The 18,501-nt window shown below is 51.0% G+C and overlaps 1 protein-coding gene across 1 annotated transcript in view; it reads right to left on the bottom strand.

Annotated features, from left to right (window-relative positions):
• The window catches only part of Rnf213 (ring finger protein 213), a 102,453-nt gene extending 87,347 nt beyond the window's left edge, over window positions 1–15,106 (bottom strand). The window contains exons 1-2 of the mRNA XM_059270763.1: window positions 14,987–15,106; window positions 7,823–7,977 (exon numbers count right to left, since the gene is read on the bottom strand). Of these exons, the coding sequence (XP_059126746.1) occupies window positions 7,823–7,977; window positions 14,987–15,083 (252 nt within the window). The 5' untranslated portion in view covers window positions 15,084–15,106. The remainder of the gene's footprint in view (window positions 1–7,822; window positions 7,978–14,986) is intronic.
• Between the last annotated feature and the right edge of the window lie 3,395 nt (window positions 15,107–18,501).

Below are 18,501 nucleotides of genomic sequence, written 5' to 3'. Positions count from 1 at the left end.
GTGGTGCGTGCCGTGCCTATAATCCCAGCAGTTACACCACTCGGGAGTCGGAAGGACCAGAAGTTCCAAGTCGTTCTCAACTACACAGTGAGTTTGGAGGAAAAGAGTTAAACTGAAGGGAGAAGCAGATGAGAACCGCTACTCTGGCTGCCCATATTCTCCTTGCCCCTCTCTCTCTCTGCCATGTCTTCATCCTGGATATCTATATCCCTCCATGACTGAATCAGACCTTCCCCACTTGGGTCCTGTTGGCCCCAGATGTTGTTGGGACCATTTGTAGAGATGTCTCAACTCCAGATCTTCCATTCCAAAGTTGGCTGAAGGACATAAGAAGACTACAGGTTGGGCTGGAGAGATGGCTCAGCGGTTAAGAGCACTGCCTGCTCTTCCAGACAACCCGAGTTCAACTCCCAGAACCTACATGGAGGCTCACAACTGTCTGTAACTCCAGTTCCAGGGGATCTGACACTCTCATACAGACATACTTTCAGGCAAACACCAATAAGAATACATCAGAAGATGACAGCCACAAAGTAGAATACGAGTGAGCTAGGTGGGGTCTTTGGGTCATGCTCAAATAGAACTTTGCTTCTAGTGAGCAGGAAGTCATGAAGGCAAGACCTACCTTTGACTGTAAGACCTGTGAGGCTAGCCTAAGAGACAAGACCATGTTCCAGCTTCTGTTTTTCTACTCAGCACCAAACCCCTTCTCTGCTCTGAACCCCTTCTCTGCTCTGGCACCTTCTCAGCCCTTCCTTTGAGCAAACTGGCACCACCTGAGCCTTGTTCCTGGCTGGGCTCCTGGCCAAGCCACAGGGTGCACACCTGATCAGCCTTTTAAAGATTGCTCTCCTCCTCTGTACAGAGTCCAGATCCTGTGAGGTGAGCCCTGATACTGAAGAGGCTACAGAAGTGTCTGTAGGTGGGATAGCTGCCACCTAGTGGTGTCCCTAAGCAAATGTCAGCCCGAGGTGTGCCAGGTACCCGGGACACAGGGAGCAGTGTTTGGTCATCTGACCACAGAGCTCCCTGCAGGCACCAATGATAGCCTCCACATGCTGAGTGAAACCAGAGAAGACACCATGCTGTCTCAGTTCTGTCCATGTCTCAAGTCTGAGTGAGGACACAGTGGTAGCTAGGCTGGATTTAGAAGACCTGAGTTCCCATCCAGCTCATGACAAGCTAGCCAGGTGACCCTAGATGGTTTACTAACCCACCATGTGCCTCAGTTTGCCTACTTGTTAAGTGGAGACAGATGTCCCTATTTCAGAGGTCACCATAAAGGTGAACTGATAGAACAAAGCAGGTCTAGAGTTGTAGAGGACACAAACAAGGTGGCATCATGTGGCTATGACCAATTATCATCAATGGAGAGGTCTTGGAGGCTCTCTGCAGGTACTACAGCAAAGCGTGTGTGTCCACTGTCCCCTCCCCACCTCCCTGCTCCCACACCCCCTTGCTCTCAGCCATGTGGTACAAGGAGCGGGGCTCTGCTCTCAATTTGGAATGAGTGCTTGTGGGTTATGAGCTCACAACACTGGTTCCCATTGCATGGTATGATGCTCCATCTAGGCTCAGGCTCCCAACCCCATCACAACTCATGAGGTTTGAAGGAAGTTTTTTTTTTCCTTCTGTAGAGGCCAGCAGAAGCAGCATCCTCTCACCCGCTGAAGGGTGCATGGCAGATAGTTGGCTGTGGAAGCCATGACAAGGGGGATAGGTCCAGATGGCTAAACCCAAATATTGGGAGACTAGGAGGCATCCAACACCAGGGAGTCAGAGAAGAGAGAGCCATCCGGGTACCCTTCGTCTCAGTGCCTGGCTCAAGTCTCACTTCAAGATTTACCAGTGATGTGAGTAACCACATCCCTTCAACCAGTTCCAGCTGGCTACACAGTGGCTTGCAACCACAAGATCTCCAGTGGCTCAAATGGTCAAACCTCACGTTAGGTTGTCTCCTTACCTAAGTCACTGTTCTGCGGATGACACACACATGGTACAGGAGGCCCTCGTGGCATCCAGTCCCTGACCTTCAGACACCTTTGATTAGAACTGCTCCCAGGCCCCTCATGGCATCAGGTTCCTGACCTTCAGACACCTTTGGTTAGAAATGGCCCTCCCAATTCCAAGACTAAACCACGACCCTGCCTGGTCAACACCCTCAGTCTTGGCAATCCCACACTGAGTCCACACTGCTACACTCAGGTGTGGCTCAGCTCACCAGCCTTCCTCAGCCATCTGAGCCAGACACTCGGAGTGTGGTGGTGACTCAGGAGCACAAAGTCTGGGGGAGGAGGGCGGTGACTGTGCAACTGTGTTCTCAAGCTACCTGCTCAGTATCCAACCCGGCTGTTTCCTTCTTCTTCCTCTTGCTGGGAGGGTACTGAGCACCTTCTGGGCCACCAGCTGTGTCCTCTGAAGCATCTACAAAAACCTCTGGGTCCACTTCCTGTTGAGACATGACCCGCTTCACACAGGGGAGGGTTATATCCTGCTCTGCTCCTGAAAGATCCTCAGGAGCCTCCATCTCAGTAAAGGCCCAGGAGGGTCATCTCCTAACAGGCAACAAGCCAGCTTTCCAGCACCTTTGAGAGTCTTGGGCCAATGGCAGAAGGTGTAGGGACCCTGAGGAAGGGCTCTGTGGGTGTTCAGAACAAGTCTGCCATGGTGCACTGATGGGCAGGTACTCCAAGGTCCAGTACAAGCAAGCTTGGGCATGGTCCCAAGGGCTTTCCTCTGCTTCAGGTGGAATACTTCAGGGACACTAGGTGGAGTGCAGTCACCAAAGAGCTAAGCCAGGCAACCAGAATCTGGCCTCTCAGCAGACACACAGACCCCATACCTCCCTCCCAGCCAGCAACCCCACTACCTCACATGGAGCAGCCTAGAAAGAAGAGCTAGTAGGGCTCTTCCACACAATGCACCTGGCCACCACTAGGCCTCTCCTTCTCTTCCTGCAAGACATACAAACCCGCTAGCCTGAGAGGAAGCAGAAAATCAGCAAAGAGCACCCTGTTAGTTAGCATGGAGAAGCTACCGCAGAAAAGACAGAATGGAAGCAGCTCATTTCATGCCACCCACTGGCTCCACTAGCCATGAAGGTTCCCCTACCCCCAGCATGGAAAGATCAATGGTGCTGGGGTGGGGCTGCCCAGTAGCTCCCAATTTTGGCTTCTGAGGCCATCTCTCCTGACACCTGCCTCAATGCCCAGTGCTGAAGCATCGCACTGCACTTACAGCCACTCTCTGAAATGCACTTGCATGTGAAGGACCACAGGTTGTTGGAACACGCAAAAGGCCCCACAAGCCAGTCATCAGATGACGCCATTAGCATTCACATACGGACTTTCTACCCAGTTCATGCGTTTCAGGCATTTGTGTTAGTATTAGTATTTTTTTTTTAAAGACTTTTTTGTTTTTAATTGTGTGTATGGGGGATAAGTGCAGGTGCCTGCAGAAGCCAGAAGAGGGCGTCAGATCCCCTGGAGCAGGAGTTACAGGTGGTTGTGAGCTGCAGGATGTAGGAAATGCATGGGTCCTCTGGAAGAACAGCAAGTGCTCTTAACTGCCAAGCAGATTCTTCTCTCCAGCCCCTCCATTTTAAAGTGACCAATTCCATGATATTCTGCAGTCATGGTGTTGGTGGTCACCACCTCTAATAGGTTCGCGTTCTCATCACCCCAAAGGTGCAACTCCTACCAGACCATGCCCCTCCCCTTACCCAGACACGGGCAATACTAATCCCTCTTCCTGAGGATGTGCCTATTTCCTAGTTCATATACCTAGAATCCTGCAGTCAGGGTGTTGCTACATACACACTGTTTCATTGTTTGTGATACGGACTAGCCAGGCACTTTCCCTAGGCTGCACCTCCAGCCTGGGTATCTTTCCAGAACAGCTTCATTGTTCTCTCTCATTTTGGATATCCCATCCTACTGCCTTTGGGACTCCATGCTTTCTGGCTAGAAACTAAGGATCCCTCCCATGTGGCAGGTTGCTCATGGACTGCTTCAACCTTCCCCGTGAGTCTGGGTTTTGTTGGTTTGGTTATAATGTGTCCTGAAGTGGATGGCTCTTTGTTCATCATACTGAGCACGTATTGAGCTTCTTGGATGGGTGGACTGATCTTGAAATTTTAATTTATTATGACTATTGTTATTATTACTATTATTTTATATGTATAGGTATTTTTACTGCATGTATGTATTTGCACTACATGTATGCCTTGTATGCATGGAGGCCAGAAGAGGGTGTCCCTAGAACTGAAGTTACAAACAGTTGTGAGCTACCATATGCGCGCTGGGATTCCAACCTGGGTCCTCTGGAAGAGCTGCAAGTGACTTAAGGGCTGAGCCATCTCTCCAGCCACCAGACTGATTTGTTTGTTTTGTTTTGCTTTTTTGAGACAAGGTTTCACTTTGTAACTCTAGCTGTCCTGGAACTTGCCCTGTAGACTAGGCTAGCCTCAAACTCACAGAGATCTGCCTGCCTCTGCCTCTCAGGTGCTGAAATGGAAGGTGTGCCACCACACACCACTTAAGATTGAGTTTCTGGGAGCCAGGGGAACACTCCTCAGCTGCTGGTGGGAATGCAAATTTGTACAGCCACTTTGGAAATCAGTATGGCAGTTTCTCAGAAAATTGGGACTCGATCTACCACAAGACCCAGATATACCAATCCTGGTCATATACCCAAAGGATGCTCAATAATACCACAAGGACACTTGCTCACCAATGTTCATTCATAACAGCGTTATTTGTAGGAACCAGAACCTGGACACAACCTAGATGCCCCTCAACTGAAGAATGGATTTAAAAAAAAAAAATGTGGTACGTTTACACAATGGAGTATTACTCAGAGGTTAAAAAAGAACAATGACATCATGAAATTTGTAGGCACATGGATGGAACTAGGAAAAAAAAAAATCATCCTGAGTGAGGTAACCCAGACCCAAAAAGACAAACATGGTATGTACTCACTTATAAGTGGATACTAGATGTAAAGTAAAGGATAACCAGGCTACAATCCACAGCCCCAGAGAGACTAGGTAACAAGGAGGACCCTAAGACGGACACATGGATTTCCCTAGAAAGAGGAAATAAATGAGATCTCCCGTGTAAACTGGGGAAGGGGGGGACTGGAAGGGAGGGGATGGGGGGGATGGGAACATAAGGGATCATCGGGTTGGTTGAGTTGGGGGCGGGACTGAGGGTGAGAATAATGAAAGAGATACCTTGATAGAGGGAGCCAATTTGGGATTAGGGAGAAACCTGGTACCAGGGAAACTCTCAGGAATCTACAAGGATGACCCCAGCTAAGACTCCTAGCAACAGTAGAGAGGGTGCCTGAACCTGACTTCTCCTGTAATCAGATTGGTGACTACCCTAATTGTCAACAGAGAGTCTTCATCTAGTAACTGATGGAAGCAGATGCAGAGATCTACAGCCAAGCACTGGGCTGAGCTCCAGAAGTCCAATTGACAAGATGGAGGAGGGATTGTATGAGCAAGGTGGGGGGGTGTCAAGATCATGATGGGGAACTGGGTGGTGATGGAGCACATCTTTAATCTCAGCACTTAGGAGGCAGAGGCAGGTGGATCTCTGTGAGTTCCAGGCCAGCCTGGTCTACAGAGTGAGTTCCAGGACAGGCTCTAATGCTACACAGAGAAACCTTGTCTTGAAAAACAAAAAAAAAAATAAACAAAAATAAAAATTTTTTTAAAAAGATCATGATGGGAAAACCCACAGAAACAACTGACCCAAGCTCATGGGAACTCATGGACGCTAGACCAACAGCTAGGGAGCCTGCATGGGACCGACCTAGGCCCTTTACATGTGGACAAAGCTGTGTAGCTTGGTTTGTTTGTGGAGTCCCTAACAGTGGAATCAGGACCTGTCCCTGGCACATGAGCTGGCTATTCGGAACCCATTCCCCATGCAGGGATGCCTTGCCCACCCTTGATGCAGGGGAGGGGGAGCTTGGTCTTGCCTCAGTGTGATATGACATGCTTTGTTGATTACCATGGGAGGCCTGTCCCTTTCTGAAGGGAGGAGTGGATGGGGGAGGGGGTACACGAGAGGTGGGGGAGGGAACAGGAAGAGAGGAGGAAGGGGAAACTTGTTGGTATGTAAAATAAGTGAAAAGTTTTAATAAATAAAAGATTGAGGGGCTGGGGAGATGGCTTAGTGGTTGGGAACACTGGCTGCTCTTTCAGAGGTCCTGGTTTCAATTCCCAGCACCCACATGGCCGCTCAGAGCTGTGTGTAACCTCAGGTTCAGGGGATCTGATACCCTCACAAGGTCATACATATAGGCAAAACATCAGTGCTCATAAAATTAAAACATTTTTTTTAATTGAGTTTTTAAAATCAAATTTGTGAAGTTTTTGACAATGATTCCTTCAGCTACTTTCTTTCCTCTAATTCTTAAATACAAATTAAAATTTTTAATTTTATTTTCATTTATTTTTTAGCAGGGCAGTGGTGTGGCTTACACACACACACACACACCCTCCCCGGAGCTGAGGATTGAACCCAGGGCCTTGTGCTTGCTAGGCAAGCACTCTACCACTGAGCTAAATCCCCAACCCCAGTTCATTTATTTTTTAAAAGATTTATTTATTATGTATACAGAAGAGAGTGCCAGATCTCATTACAGATGGTTGTGAGCCACCATGTGGGTGCTGGGAATTGAACTCAGGACCTCTGGAAGAGCAGTTGGTGCTCTTAACTTCTGAGCTACCTCTCCAGCCCTGATTTTATTTTTTATATAAAGTCTTATGCTGTGGAATAATCCTTCTGTACACTGTGAATATGTATTACTCTCATTGGTTAATAAAGAAGCTAATTGGCCTATAGCAAGGCAGGATAAAGTTAGGCAGGACAATCAAACAGTATGCTAGGATGAAGAAGGGTGGAGTCAGGGAGTCACCAGCCAGATGTACAAAATGGGATAGAGGTAAAAGCCACATGCCTCAGGGCAGAACATAGATTAATAGAAATGGGTTAAGTTGTAAGAGCTAGTTAGTAACAAGCCTGAGCTATTGACTGAGCATTTACAAGTAATATTAAGCCTCTGAGTGATTATTTGAGAGTGCCTGTGGGACAGGAAAACTGCCTACAGTCTTATTCTATTACTGTGTACCTGGGGCTGACCTGGAACTCACCATCCCATCTCTTCCCAAACACTGGAATGAAGGCATATCCACCACACCCAGCTGCTAATGGACCTGTGATTGGGGGACTTTGGAGACAGGTTGAGACAGAGTCTCACTGTAGCCCAGGCTGGCCTCAAACTTACTATTGTAGGCAAGGCTGGCCTTGAACTCTCCATCCTCCGGTCTCTGCCTCCTGAGAGCTGAGATCACAGGTAGACACCAACGCTACACCCATGCCATAGTTTTCCCAGGCCACGCTTCATGTGTGCTTGCCATACCACAGCTTTTTAGTTATTTTGAGACTTTTTCTTATGACAGGTACACAGCTTTTGGTTTGGACTTTTTCCTTCTAGAAGATCACATCTCTTCTTCTGAGTCTATTTACACCCTCTAGGCCCTAGAGTCTAGAGTTTACTTCTGTGTTGTATCCTCTGTCCTCTGTCCTCTGATAAGACCAGAACTCACCCCAAGCATGGTGGTGCACACCTTGAGAGGCAGAGGCAGGCAGATCTTCTCTGTGAGTCCCAGGACAGCCAGGACTGCACAGAGAAACCCTGACGCTGTTGTGACTAAGGGCCGACCAACCCCAGGACGCAGTGAAATCACATCAGGAGACGGTCTGAGGTGGAGCAGAGTGGGCAGGAGCAGCAGGTGTGGCTCACTTACCATTTGGATGCTCCAGGAGGCATCAGACTCGGACTCCTCCGGGTTGTCTAGTTCCTTGCTGGGGCCTGGGACGCTTTCCTCTTTCAGCACTTCCCCTGGCTCAGCCCTTTCTTCTGAGGTTGATGCCACCAAGAAGGCGTTGTTGTTCTCAGAATCTGCTGGGGCAAATGAAGGCAGGATCACACCAGGGAAGAGCAGCAAGTTCCGGGAAGGGCAAACAGGACCCTTCGCTCCACCAACATCCGCTGAGAGGCCAGCTTCTCCGAGGCTGTGTGCTGTTTCTGTTCCCAGTCTTACAGGGCAGGACCAGGGATTGCAGAACCATGGGGACAAATAAGACGGGAACAAACACAACTTGATGGCCTGAACGCCCACCCACCCGCACCATCTACGCCACTGGACTCCCCAGTGCAGGCAGGATGCCCACAGCGTGATTTGTGTCCCTTTCCCCCACCAAAACCACCCAACCTTTCTTGAGGTGGGCACCCTAGTCCAAGCACCCCTGAAGTCCAATCGCAGCTTGGGGGTCCCTGCTTTGCCTATCTTGTTGGGTGACACTCAGAAGCTTCAGCACAACTAATCAGACCACCTACAAATGCCCAAGGAACCATGAGAGTCCAGCCATCACGAGACCTATGGGTAAACAAGGGTCTGCTTGATCAGTGATTTATCTCTAATAGCATTCCCTCAACAGCTGCAAGCTGCAGGACAAACCTAAAGCAGTCTCCACCTCAACGACAGAGCTGAACAAGGAGGACACCGGCACCAATGTCTACTCCCGAGGACTCCCACCGGCTCCCCCAGCACCCCACACACAGATTAGGCAGCTTCAAAGCCCCCAAGTCCTATTACACCAACTGCTCAGCCCTTGGTGCCTTTCTCTCCTCAAATGAGTCTTATCTTTCTGTGTTTCCGTACCCTGACTTGCTTTGCTTTATTCTCTGCTGTGGCAGAGGTCAAGGACATGGCTGCACCAAATATAGCTCCAGACGCAACCTCTGAGGGGTCTTCAGGCTGCCCCTGAATGGAATCCCCAGCCCGAGTTCTGAGGGGTCCTCAGGCCAGCAATGCCCTGTCACATGTCTCAGTTCTGTTGACCTGCAGATACACACCTACCCAGAGCTGTGTCCCACACACTCACTTCAAACCTCAAATGCGAGTCTGAATTTTACTCATAGATGTCTGTTTTCAAACTTGGCCATCTCTGACCTCAGGCTCTCCCACACACTCCACTCTGCCTGGGACCTTCTCTTAGCCTGGTTTCCCAACTGCTCCCAAAGGCCCCATGTTCCCGGGGACACACTTCCTGTTCTGGCACTTCCTCCCTGAGTCCCTACCAATCTCCTCCTAACACTGTCTGCTCACGGCCATGTCCATGCAGGTTCTGGAAGGCAGGGAGGGACACATGGTTCCCATGGGAGCCCCCAGTGCCTGGACACAGGAGCCACTCAGGGTCTGTTGTGTAAGGATGCTGCCTAACAGACTCATGCCAAAATCATCTAAATGGCCAGGTGAGAGAATACTCCTTTAATCCCAGGCACAGGCAGGAGGATCTCTCTCTGTTCCAGGCCAGCCAGGAAAAACAATCCTCTAAATGTACATACACACATGAATATGTTCATATAACAGGTCTTTCTTTGGACTGACAACTCCCAAATAATGACACAGAGACTACTTTTTTTTTTTTTTTTTTTTGGTTTTTCGAGACAGGGTTTCTCTGTGTAGCTTTTCTTCTTTCCTGAAACTCATTCTGTAGACCTGTAGACCAGGCTGGACTTGAACTCACAGAGATCCACCTGCCTCTGCCTCCCGCGTGCTGGGATTAAAGGCATGCACCACCACCAACTGGCCTCAGTACCATACTTCTAACTTCCTCCATGACTTTCCCAAAGTTCCTATCTTTCCCTGGAAGACCTGCCTATCCTCACCTGCCTAGCTATTGGCCATTCAGCTCTTTATTAAACCAATCAGAAGGTGCCTTAGGCAGGTGAGGTAAAACCAAGACACATCTCCACACAGTGTACAATAGATTATCCTAACATCTCCCCCTTTCAGTCCAATAAAAGGCTCTTTCTCTAACATGTACATGCATACACATGCACACACACGTGCATACACACACGTGCACAGACATATACATGTACACATATAAATTACAAGACACACATACAGACGTGCACACACATACAAGTGAAGGGAAAGCTGGAGAGAGTGCAGTATACACAGAGTAGCTCCTACTTTCTCACACCTGCTGTTTCATAATAAATGGGATTGTGAGCTTTCTCTGTCCCACAGCTCCAGATGAAGGTGCCCTGGCTAGTGTGACCTAGCCAAAGCCTGGCATCTCTCTAGCCTAAGAGACAAAGGATCAACAGGCAAGCACATGGACAGGCTACGGCCTCCTACTTCTGAGAGGCCAGCAGATCCAGCTGTAGAGCTACCTGCCCCATCATCCAGCAGCCTGGGAGAAAGATGCTGATAAGAAATGAGCAAGAAACCCGACACCGGAACCCCCAGACCAGAACCTGGCCTCCTCCTACTGAGCAAGGGGCAGGACAAGGACTGTGAATGCCAATGAGGAACCAAGAGGCCAGCCTTCCTAAGTAAAACTCGGACAGTTCAAAGCCAAGGAGGCACAAGGAACCTTCAACCCCAAAGATGCTAGGCTTCCCTGATCCAGGGAAAGGACCAGAGTGGTGCGCAGTCATTTCCACCACCCAATTCTCCACTGAAGAAGGCACGGAAGGTGCACAAGGATGTGAGCTTTGCAGCCAGTGTCTGTCTCCAGGGGGCTGGAGAAGCTGTGGAGGCGAGGCGGGCACTTTACTTGGGGGACAATGGCAGGTGGGCAGAAGAACCCAGGCCCAGGGCTACTGAGACAGCCCCAGTGCTGTGCATTAATTACACTGCCTTCTTCTGAATCTGCCAGTTCAGAATTCACAGTGTGACAGGGCCCAGGCCAGAGCACAGGGAGGGGACTTGATGGCATTAGGTGTCCTCCTGGGAGGAAGGGCCATTTGGCAACACCGCGTGTTTCTCTGTGACAACTGGAAGGCTAGGAGCTGGATTCAGAAATAGCAGCAAAAACCTGGCTGGCACAGAGCAGAGAGCCTGGAGGAGTACTTTTTCTAGAACACTACCTCTTCATAGTTGCAAAACTGGAGGTACAGACAAACTAGAGAACTTGCCCGGATCCCTCACAGCACCAGGAGAAGCAGGGTGGGACTGCAGACACTGCCCAGGTCCCTCACAGCACCAGGAGAAGCAGATTTGGACTGCAGACACTGCCCGGGTCCCTCACAGCACCAGGAGAAGCAGATTTGGACTGCAGACACTGCCCGGGTCCCTCACAGCACCAGGAGAAGCAGGGTAGGACCTCAGACACTGCCCTGCTACTTCCCACAAGCTTCAGAGGTTGGGGAAGGGGGACAGGTGCTTCAAGCTATAGAGACAAAAAGGCAAAACCAAAAGCAAGTTCTACCCTCTGTGACTACCAGGCAAGTGCTCACAGCCTGATCCAGCAACTAACCAAGCCTTACACCAGCAAAGTCAACTCCTAATGGCCAGTCCCAGGCAGGGCACACAGTGGCGTAAAAATTACTATCCAACAGGACAGGGAGCTGCCCACCTTTCACTTATTCAGATATGACCCCACACAGACAGCTCAGGAGCAGGGCCAGACAGGTGACTTCTAACTGGTATAAAATCAGCCCATTCCCTCTCAGGGATACATTCTCCATCTGAGAATTCGCTTGCTGTGTGTCTGCCCCATATCTATTTTTTTTTTTTTAACTTTTTAAGATTTATTTTCTTGTGTATGAAAACTTTTGTCTGCATGTATGTACGCATACCACATTCACATTTGGTGCCCTCAGAGGTCAGAAGAGGGGATGGATCCCCTGAAACTGGAGTTCTGAATGGTTGTGAGCCTTCATGTAGGTGTCAGGAAACAAGTTGAGCCATGCCCCAGCCCCCAATGGCTAGTCCTTATTTAAACTTTTATACCAATTCAGATCTGGTAAATATTTTAGCCCTACAATTTGGCCGTTCCTCCCCTGAATAGGCCTGTAGTGGTATTTGCTCCACCCATGATCTTGGGCTTTACAGACTGAAAGAGGCGTGCTTCTTACTGTTGTACAGACCTCTTAAAAGGAAAGGAAGACGGGTCACGAGGTCCCTGCTTCCTGCTTCCTGCTTCCTGGTGTGATCGAACTGCCAGGTGGATTTGCTCCTGGTCAGATCAGAGGACGACTTCAGCTGTTCCTCCGTTCTGTATTCATGAGTGTATTTCCTCAATTTATCCTAATAAATTTCCCTAATACTCCTTAAGCAGACTCCTGTGGATTTCTCAAATTACAGGATCCCCTTGCACTTTCTTCCAAGCAGCTGAATAGGGCAAGTCCCTGGCCCCACCCCAGCAGCAGAGGCTCACAGGGACAGGCTGGCAGAAGCCCCGAACCCCGGCAAGCTGAGTCTCCTTGAGAGACTCTAGTAAAGGGTAGAGTGAGGGCCCCACAGGCCCCATGAACAACCCCAAATCATCGTGACAGCAGCATGGGTCTAAATGACGCCCAAGATGCATTTGTGCTAAGGTAGCCCTGCTGCCAGCCCTGTGAGACTCGAAGGACTGGCCAGGCAGTGGGTCTAGTCTCCAGCCACGGCACCAGCTGGCATGTAGGCACCTCAGCTGGAACAAAGCTACAGTGTTATTGCTCAGGAGGGAAAGGGTGACACTGTGTGACTCCAGGGATGGGCAGGAGGTCCTTAGAGTGATCAGCTCGCACACACAGGAGAGGTGGTGGTTAAGGGGAGAGGCACTCAGGAAGACAGCAAAGTCCTGAAGGTGGTCGCTAAGGACGTTGGCCCAGGAAACTGGGTGGTCACGAGATAGGCCAAACTGTCAAAGCATCATGCTGTAACTGTTCTGTCACAGTTATTCCCCAGAGCCTAGGACTCCTGTCAACCCTGTGTGTCAGGCCTGGGGAACCCTGGAGGGAGGAGCTAAGAAAACAAATACCAGCTACCCAGCCCCTCCCCCACCGGGAGCTGTCAGCAGGGTGTCCCTCAGGGAGGCCAGGCCATAGTCAACACAGGCTGGCCTCCTTGAGTCCTGTCTGTAAGCCTCCTGGATGACCAGCAGGTACTTCAGTATCCGACCTCATGCTCTCCTTGGAGAGTGACTCACCCCACCTATGCTACCTACAATGGGTGGAGAGCCTGGGTACCCATCCAGGTACCCAGAGGCAGGACAGGAGACCCACCATTGCCATTCCGGACACACATCTCAATTCACACATGTGCACAGGCAAAGACACACGCACTCACACGTGCAAACATGCACACACACTTACCAGTTATGGGCATGCAGTCCTAATCTTTCTTCATTACAAACCACATGCCCTTCATGGAAACTTGGAAAATGCACAAAATAAAAAAACTCACTGCCCAGCAGTTCACTCGGACCCTCAAGGGAGCCATCCAGTTTTCCAGTATCCAAGTTCAACTCCTACTTGGGTCCTGGGGACTTGGGAGAGGGAGGTGTGGGGAGCTTAATTTCTGAAGGGATCTCACAGGATACCCATACCCCTGCAGCCCACAGACAACCCCAGACACACAACACTTGAAGCCCTTACCCTACAAAGCCATTTCTGCACCATTAGGGAATCTCACAGGAACCCCATCTTTACCCATAGCCCACGCGCTACACCCAAGCATCTGGGAGCCTCTTGAGTCCCTGTCTAGGCTGCTCCAGCCTTGGAAGCCTGAGCCTGCAGGAGGGAGGGAGCTGAGTCCTCACATCTAGTTTCTGTTTCCTTCCTTCTGACCATGCTGTGCTGAGGATAAACCCAAGCTTCCTGCACACAAGCTAGCACTCCGCCCTAAGCTGTGCATACCTCTGTTTCAGTTTCCAATCCGATAAACAGTCACAGCCCAGGGTGAGGATGTAAGGCCATGGCCAAGTCAGGCTCAGCTGCCCTTTCTACCTATACAGACGAAATTTCCTGCCCCCTTCCTCCACCACTCTCCAGGTGCCAGGACAGCCTGGCGAGGGGTCAAGCGTAAGACATGATGGCATGTTGCAGAAATGCCACACACCCTTGCTCTCAGACACATCTCCTGGCAAATGCATTGGTTGCTTGCATATTGTCAATACGCTCACCCAAAAGAAAAGAACCAAGAAAGGGGCAACCGTCAAATCGCAGAAAGTACATGTGAACTCATCCCACAGCTTCATGATATTAATTAGCTATAAACCAGCCCATCTACAAACCTGTGAGCAGGGACTCCTCCAAGGAGCCACACCAGCACCCCAAGGCTTCCTCCACACTGAAGCCAGTGAGACCTGAACCGCAGGACACAAGCTGCACAGGGTTCAAATTCTGACTATGTAACTGGGTGAGTTCCCTCTTACCAGCCTGGCCAGGGTTTCTCTGTGTAGCCCTGGTTGTCCTTGAACTCACTGTGTAGACCAGACTGGCCTTGAACTCACTGAGATCTCTCTCTCTCTCTCTCTCTCTCTCTCCCTCTCTCTCTCTCTCTCTTTTGTTTTGTTTCTTGAGACAGGGTTTCTCTGTGTAGCTTTGGAGCCTGTCCTGGAACTCACTCTGTAGCCCAGGCTGACCTTGAACTCACAGAGATCGCCTGCCTCTGCCTCCGGAGTGCTGGGATTAAAGGCAGGAGCGGCAGCAGCCACCACCATCCACCCACCCCTGGGCTAATTTTTTTTTTTAATTTCCCAGCCATCTCTCCAGCCCCTCTGCTTTCACTTGGAATTTGGTTCTTTTAATCAGCTTATTGAGGATGGGTGGCAGAACCTGGCTTAGGGCACAGGTTGTGACTCACAAGTTTGCTAACAGTGATACTTCATGGTCACCCCTAAACTTCTGAACACCCACCTCCACCTCCCAGTAGTGCTGGGACAAGACTTCCATCCTCAGGATCCCTCTCTCACCGGTGGCTGCTCGTTCCTGGAGAAAGCTCTTGCTACAAGAACTGAAACCAAAACTTACTTTTCTTTTGAAGTGCTGGCACCTCTAGCAGAACTGAACAACCTGCTCTGAGGGAAATACAAGCACGCAGGAAAGCTCTCTGCCACTACTGCCCACCAGAGAAGAAAGGCACCCTACTCCATCCTGGGATCCCACTGTCCCCTCCCCACCTCACCTTGCACGGGGGCTGCAGGAGACAGTTTCTGTCCACACTGGCTACAGAACCTGGGTGACTTCTCTCCGGATACATGCCGGCACTGTGGACACTCCATGCTGTTATCCCCAGCCCTGTAGGGAAGAGAGAGGCGCGGCAGAACACTATAAACCTCAGCGTCTGTCACGTGACTACCGCCTACTTCAGTTTCATTTTCTAGGAAAATGAAGTGATTGGGACCCAGAAGGTTCTGGGCAATCGAAACCCAGACCAGAGCTCCCTATCAGTGCTCAATTCCAAATCCAGCTCCTCCCTCAAGCGGCAATTCACAACCCCCTACTGCTCCTCCCCTCCATTGTCCACCACCATAGCTCAAGGGAGCTCACAGAAGGCTGCTGCCAAGAAAGGGATACTGAGTTAGGCGTGCTCGGCAGAGCCCCAACAGCTGAGGGCCCTGACCTCAGACAAGGTTGGCAGCCACCTGCCTGCTGACTGCGGAACACCTGTGGCGGTCTGCTGCAGCCAGGTGCTGGGGCTGCCCTGCTGCTGTGTCTTTCACCCTGCCCCCCAGGCAGCTGAAGATGAGGGTTGGGGGCAGTTTTGAGAGCATGAGGCCAACCAGCCCCGATGGCCTGGTCAGGGCCCCTAGCAAGGGCACCAAACCAGGGTAAAGACCAAGGGTAGTCCTGGTCAAGGACAGGGTGGGAACCTTGCTGCAGGCCACTCTAGGGAAGGCTTGCACCAGCCCCTCTGTTCTTGGCCCTAACCTGGGAGCCTGTGGCTCAAGGGAAGAATTCCAAGCACACCAATCACTCTCACCCCTCAGGGCTAACTGCCATCGTGCACCCTGAGGGGGCAGAGGCCAAGCCAGTGGGCTCCAACCCCACCTCTACTTCCGGTGCCTGCTGCCGGCCCTCCCTTCCTCCCAACCCCTGTCCTGGGAACCACCTTTGGGCTTGACCACAGTTAGATGGTGAGTTCTTCGGGCCTGGCTGTGGAGGTGAACTTTGTGGAAGTTCCTGGGCCCCCACCACACCTCCTCCCCCCCACCCTCCTGCATGCACCCCTAGAATGACCCATCACTCATTCAGACACCTTCAGTGACCCCACCACTTAGGCCCTTCTTCCCCCTGGAGATGGATGGCTTCACCTGCACTCCTAGATGCTTTGTTTGGCCCTAAACTAAATAGAGGGATGCACAAAACTGGGCATAGCGTCTCATGCTGGTAACCCCAGGCCTTGGGAGGTACAGACAGGATGATAGTAGTTCAAGGCCAGCCAGGGCTACAAAGGACTCTACCTTAAAACCAAAACGAAAAGAAGCTGAAGAGCCCGAGAATATAACAAACTTGCACACGTATAGCCTACACTCATTTCTGAGTGTATCAGCACTGATAGCTGCCTTGACCCTTTGCCCTGCATTCTCCCAGGCAATTTAAAGGAACCAAAGACTATGTAAACATTTAAAACTAACACCCTGTAATCAGAAATCGTAAATCCCTGACGCCCCTCAGAGGCGCCCAGAGAGTGCGAGCTCAAAATGACATCAGACGCTCAGAATGTCATAGATCCTCTATTTCAGGCTCAGGTCAACGTTCCTGAGCTACCGTAAGTCTCTTAGATTCAGCTCAAGATGGCGCTCCCAAGACGCTGTGGTGCCATGACGCCTTAAATCCCCATACGTACTCTGTGCCCTGTGTATAACCTTTGATTATAAAAAGGAGCGGCCGGGCGGTGGTGGCGCATGCCTTTAATCCCAGCACTCAGGAGGCAGAGCCAGGCGGATCTCTGTGAGTTCGAGGCCAGCCTGGGCTACCAAGTGAGTTCCAGGAAAGGCACAAAGCTACACAGAGAAACCCTGTCTCGAAAAACCAAAAAAAAAAAAAAAAAGAAGAAGAAATAAAAAGGAGCTTGTAGCCAGGCAGTGGTGGCTCACGCCTTTAATCCCAGCACTTGGGAGGCAGAGGCAGGTGGATCTCTGTGAGTTTGAGGCCACCCTGGGCTACAGAGTTCCAATATAGACTCTAAAAGCTACACAGAGAAATCCTGTCTTGAAAAAAGGAGCTTGTAGCCCTTTCTCAGGGCTACAGAGTCAAATAATTCTCTGTAGTTCTAACTAGTTAGAAGCACCGCCCCCACGGTGTTTTTGAATAAAGTTGTTTCTGATTAATAGACTTCAGTGGTCTGTTCCCGTTATTTGTGCAACTCCAGGACCCAACACAAGCAAAGATCAACACAAGAGCAACCGCGTATGTTTATGTTGAGGGAATCCCACAAACTCGGGGTGGAGAAGAATGGGCGCTGGAGGCTTTAGGGCCAACCTGAGCTACAGGAAAGAGCAGAGGCTCAGGGCTGGGGCCACAGGGTGCTGAGGGCTTGGGAGCTAGACAAGGTGGTGTTTTGTGTAAGTGTTTTCATGGGTAACCAATGCTGTCTGCCCCAACCCTCTGTCCTTTCTAGACAGATGTGAATTTCTTTTAAGAAAGTTCAGCACGCCTTTAATCGCAGCATTCTGGAGGCAGGTAGATGGCTGAGTTCGAAGCCAGCCTGGCCTACATAGTCAGTTCCAGGACTATACAGAGAAAACTAGTCTCAAAAACCCGAAAAAGGAAAAGGAAGAAAAAGAAAAGCAAGTTCTGCTTCTCACACCCTAGGATTTTTGGAACAAACTGAAACCACGCCTAAGAAGTGTATTTTGGGGTGGCAAATTATCCTCCTACCGTCACATTTTGGGGTGGTGTACCCCGAGCTAACTAACACACCTAGAGCCAGTTCTCCAGTGCTGCTCAGGAACTCCAAAGGGCCTTAGGGCTTCAGCTAAGACTAGGGACAGCTCCGCAGAAGTGAGCGGCCAGCATCAACGCCTCTCCAGTTCAGCCAGCAAGAGGACCTTCCCCGAGCCTTCGCCCTGAGACGTGACTAAGAAAACCAGGTGGGTTTGGACTTGGACATAGCGTTAGCACTGCTCACTGCTTTGCAGCTGCTCCTGCGACAGGGAGCCTCCCCAACCTCCCCTGACCCGGAGGAAGATTAGCGTCCCGGGCGCAGACGCCTGGCTCGTAAAAGTTCTGACTGCAGTTGGTGAGGGCGGATTCCCAGGCAGAGCTGCGGGCCCGGGACCGCTTGGAGCTCGCTCGCGGGGATGGGCAGGTCGAGGGCACTGTCCTTCCCGGGTTCTGAGGAGCAGGGCAGACCTAGCGTGGCCCGTGGCCCTAGAGTAGATGGGGTCAAAGGCTCAGGGCCGGATTGGACCCGAAACCGAAACTCAGAACAAGAAGGAAGTGGCGGCTGGGCGCCGGCGCATCAGGACTCCGGTACAGTTCCGGCAATGTGACCTCAGGGGCCATGCACAGCTGAACCCGCTCCCCTAGCAGGACCGACGCGCAGCGAAACGGCATCCGGAGCTCCGCATGTCGTCCCCTAGGACCCTTGGCCCGTGACACACGCCCTGCCCAGCGGAACCTTGCACCCCGGTTCCTGGGGGCCCTTGGCGTCCCTGAGACCCGCATCCCACACCCTAGACCTCTCGTCACCGC

This window comes from Peromyscus eremicus, chromosome 8a (genome assembly GCF_949786415.1).
Source record: "Peromyscus eremicus chromosome 8a, PerEre_H2_v1, whole genome shotgun sequence".
NCBI lineage: Eukaryota > Metazoa > Chordata > Mammalia > Rodentia > Cricetidae > Peromyscus > Peromyscus eremicus.
This window is presented reverse-complemented; position numbering and strand designations above follow the sequence as displayed.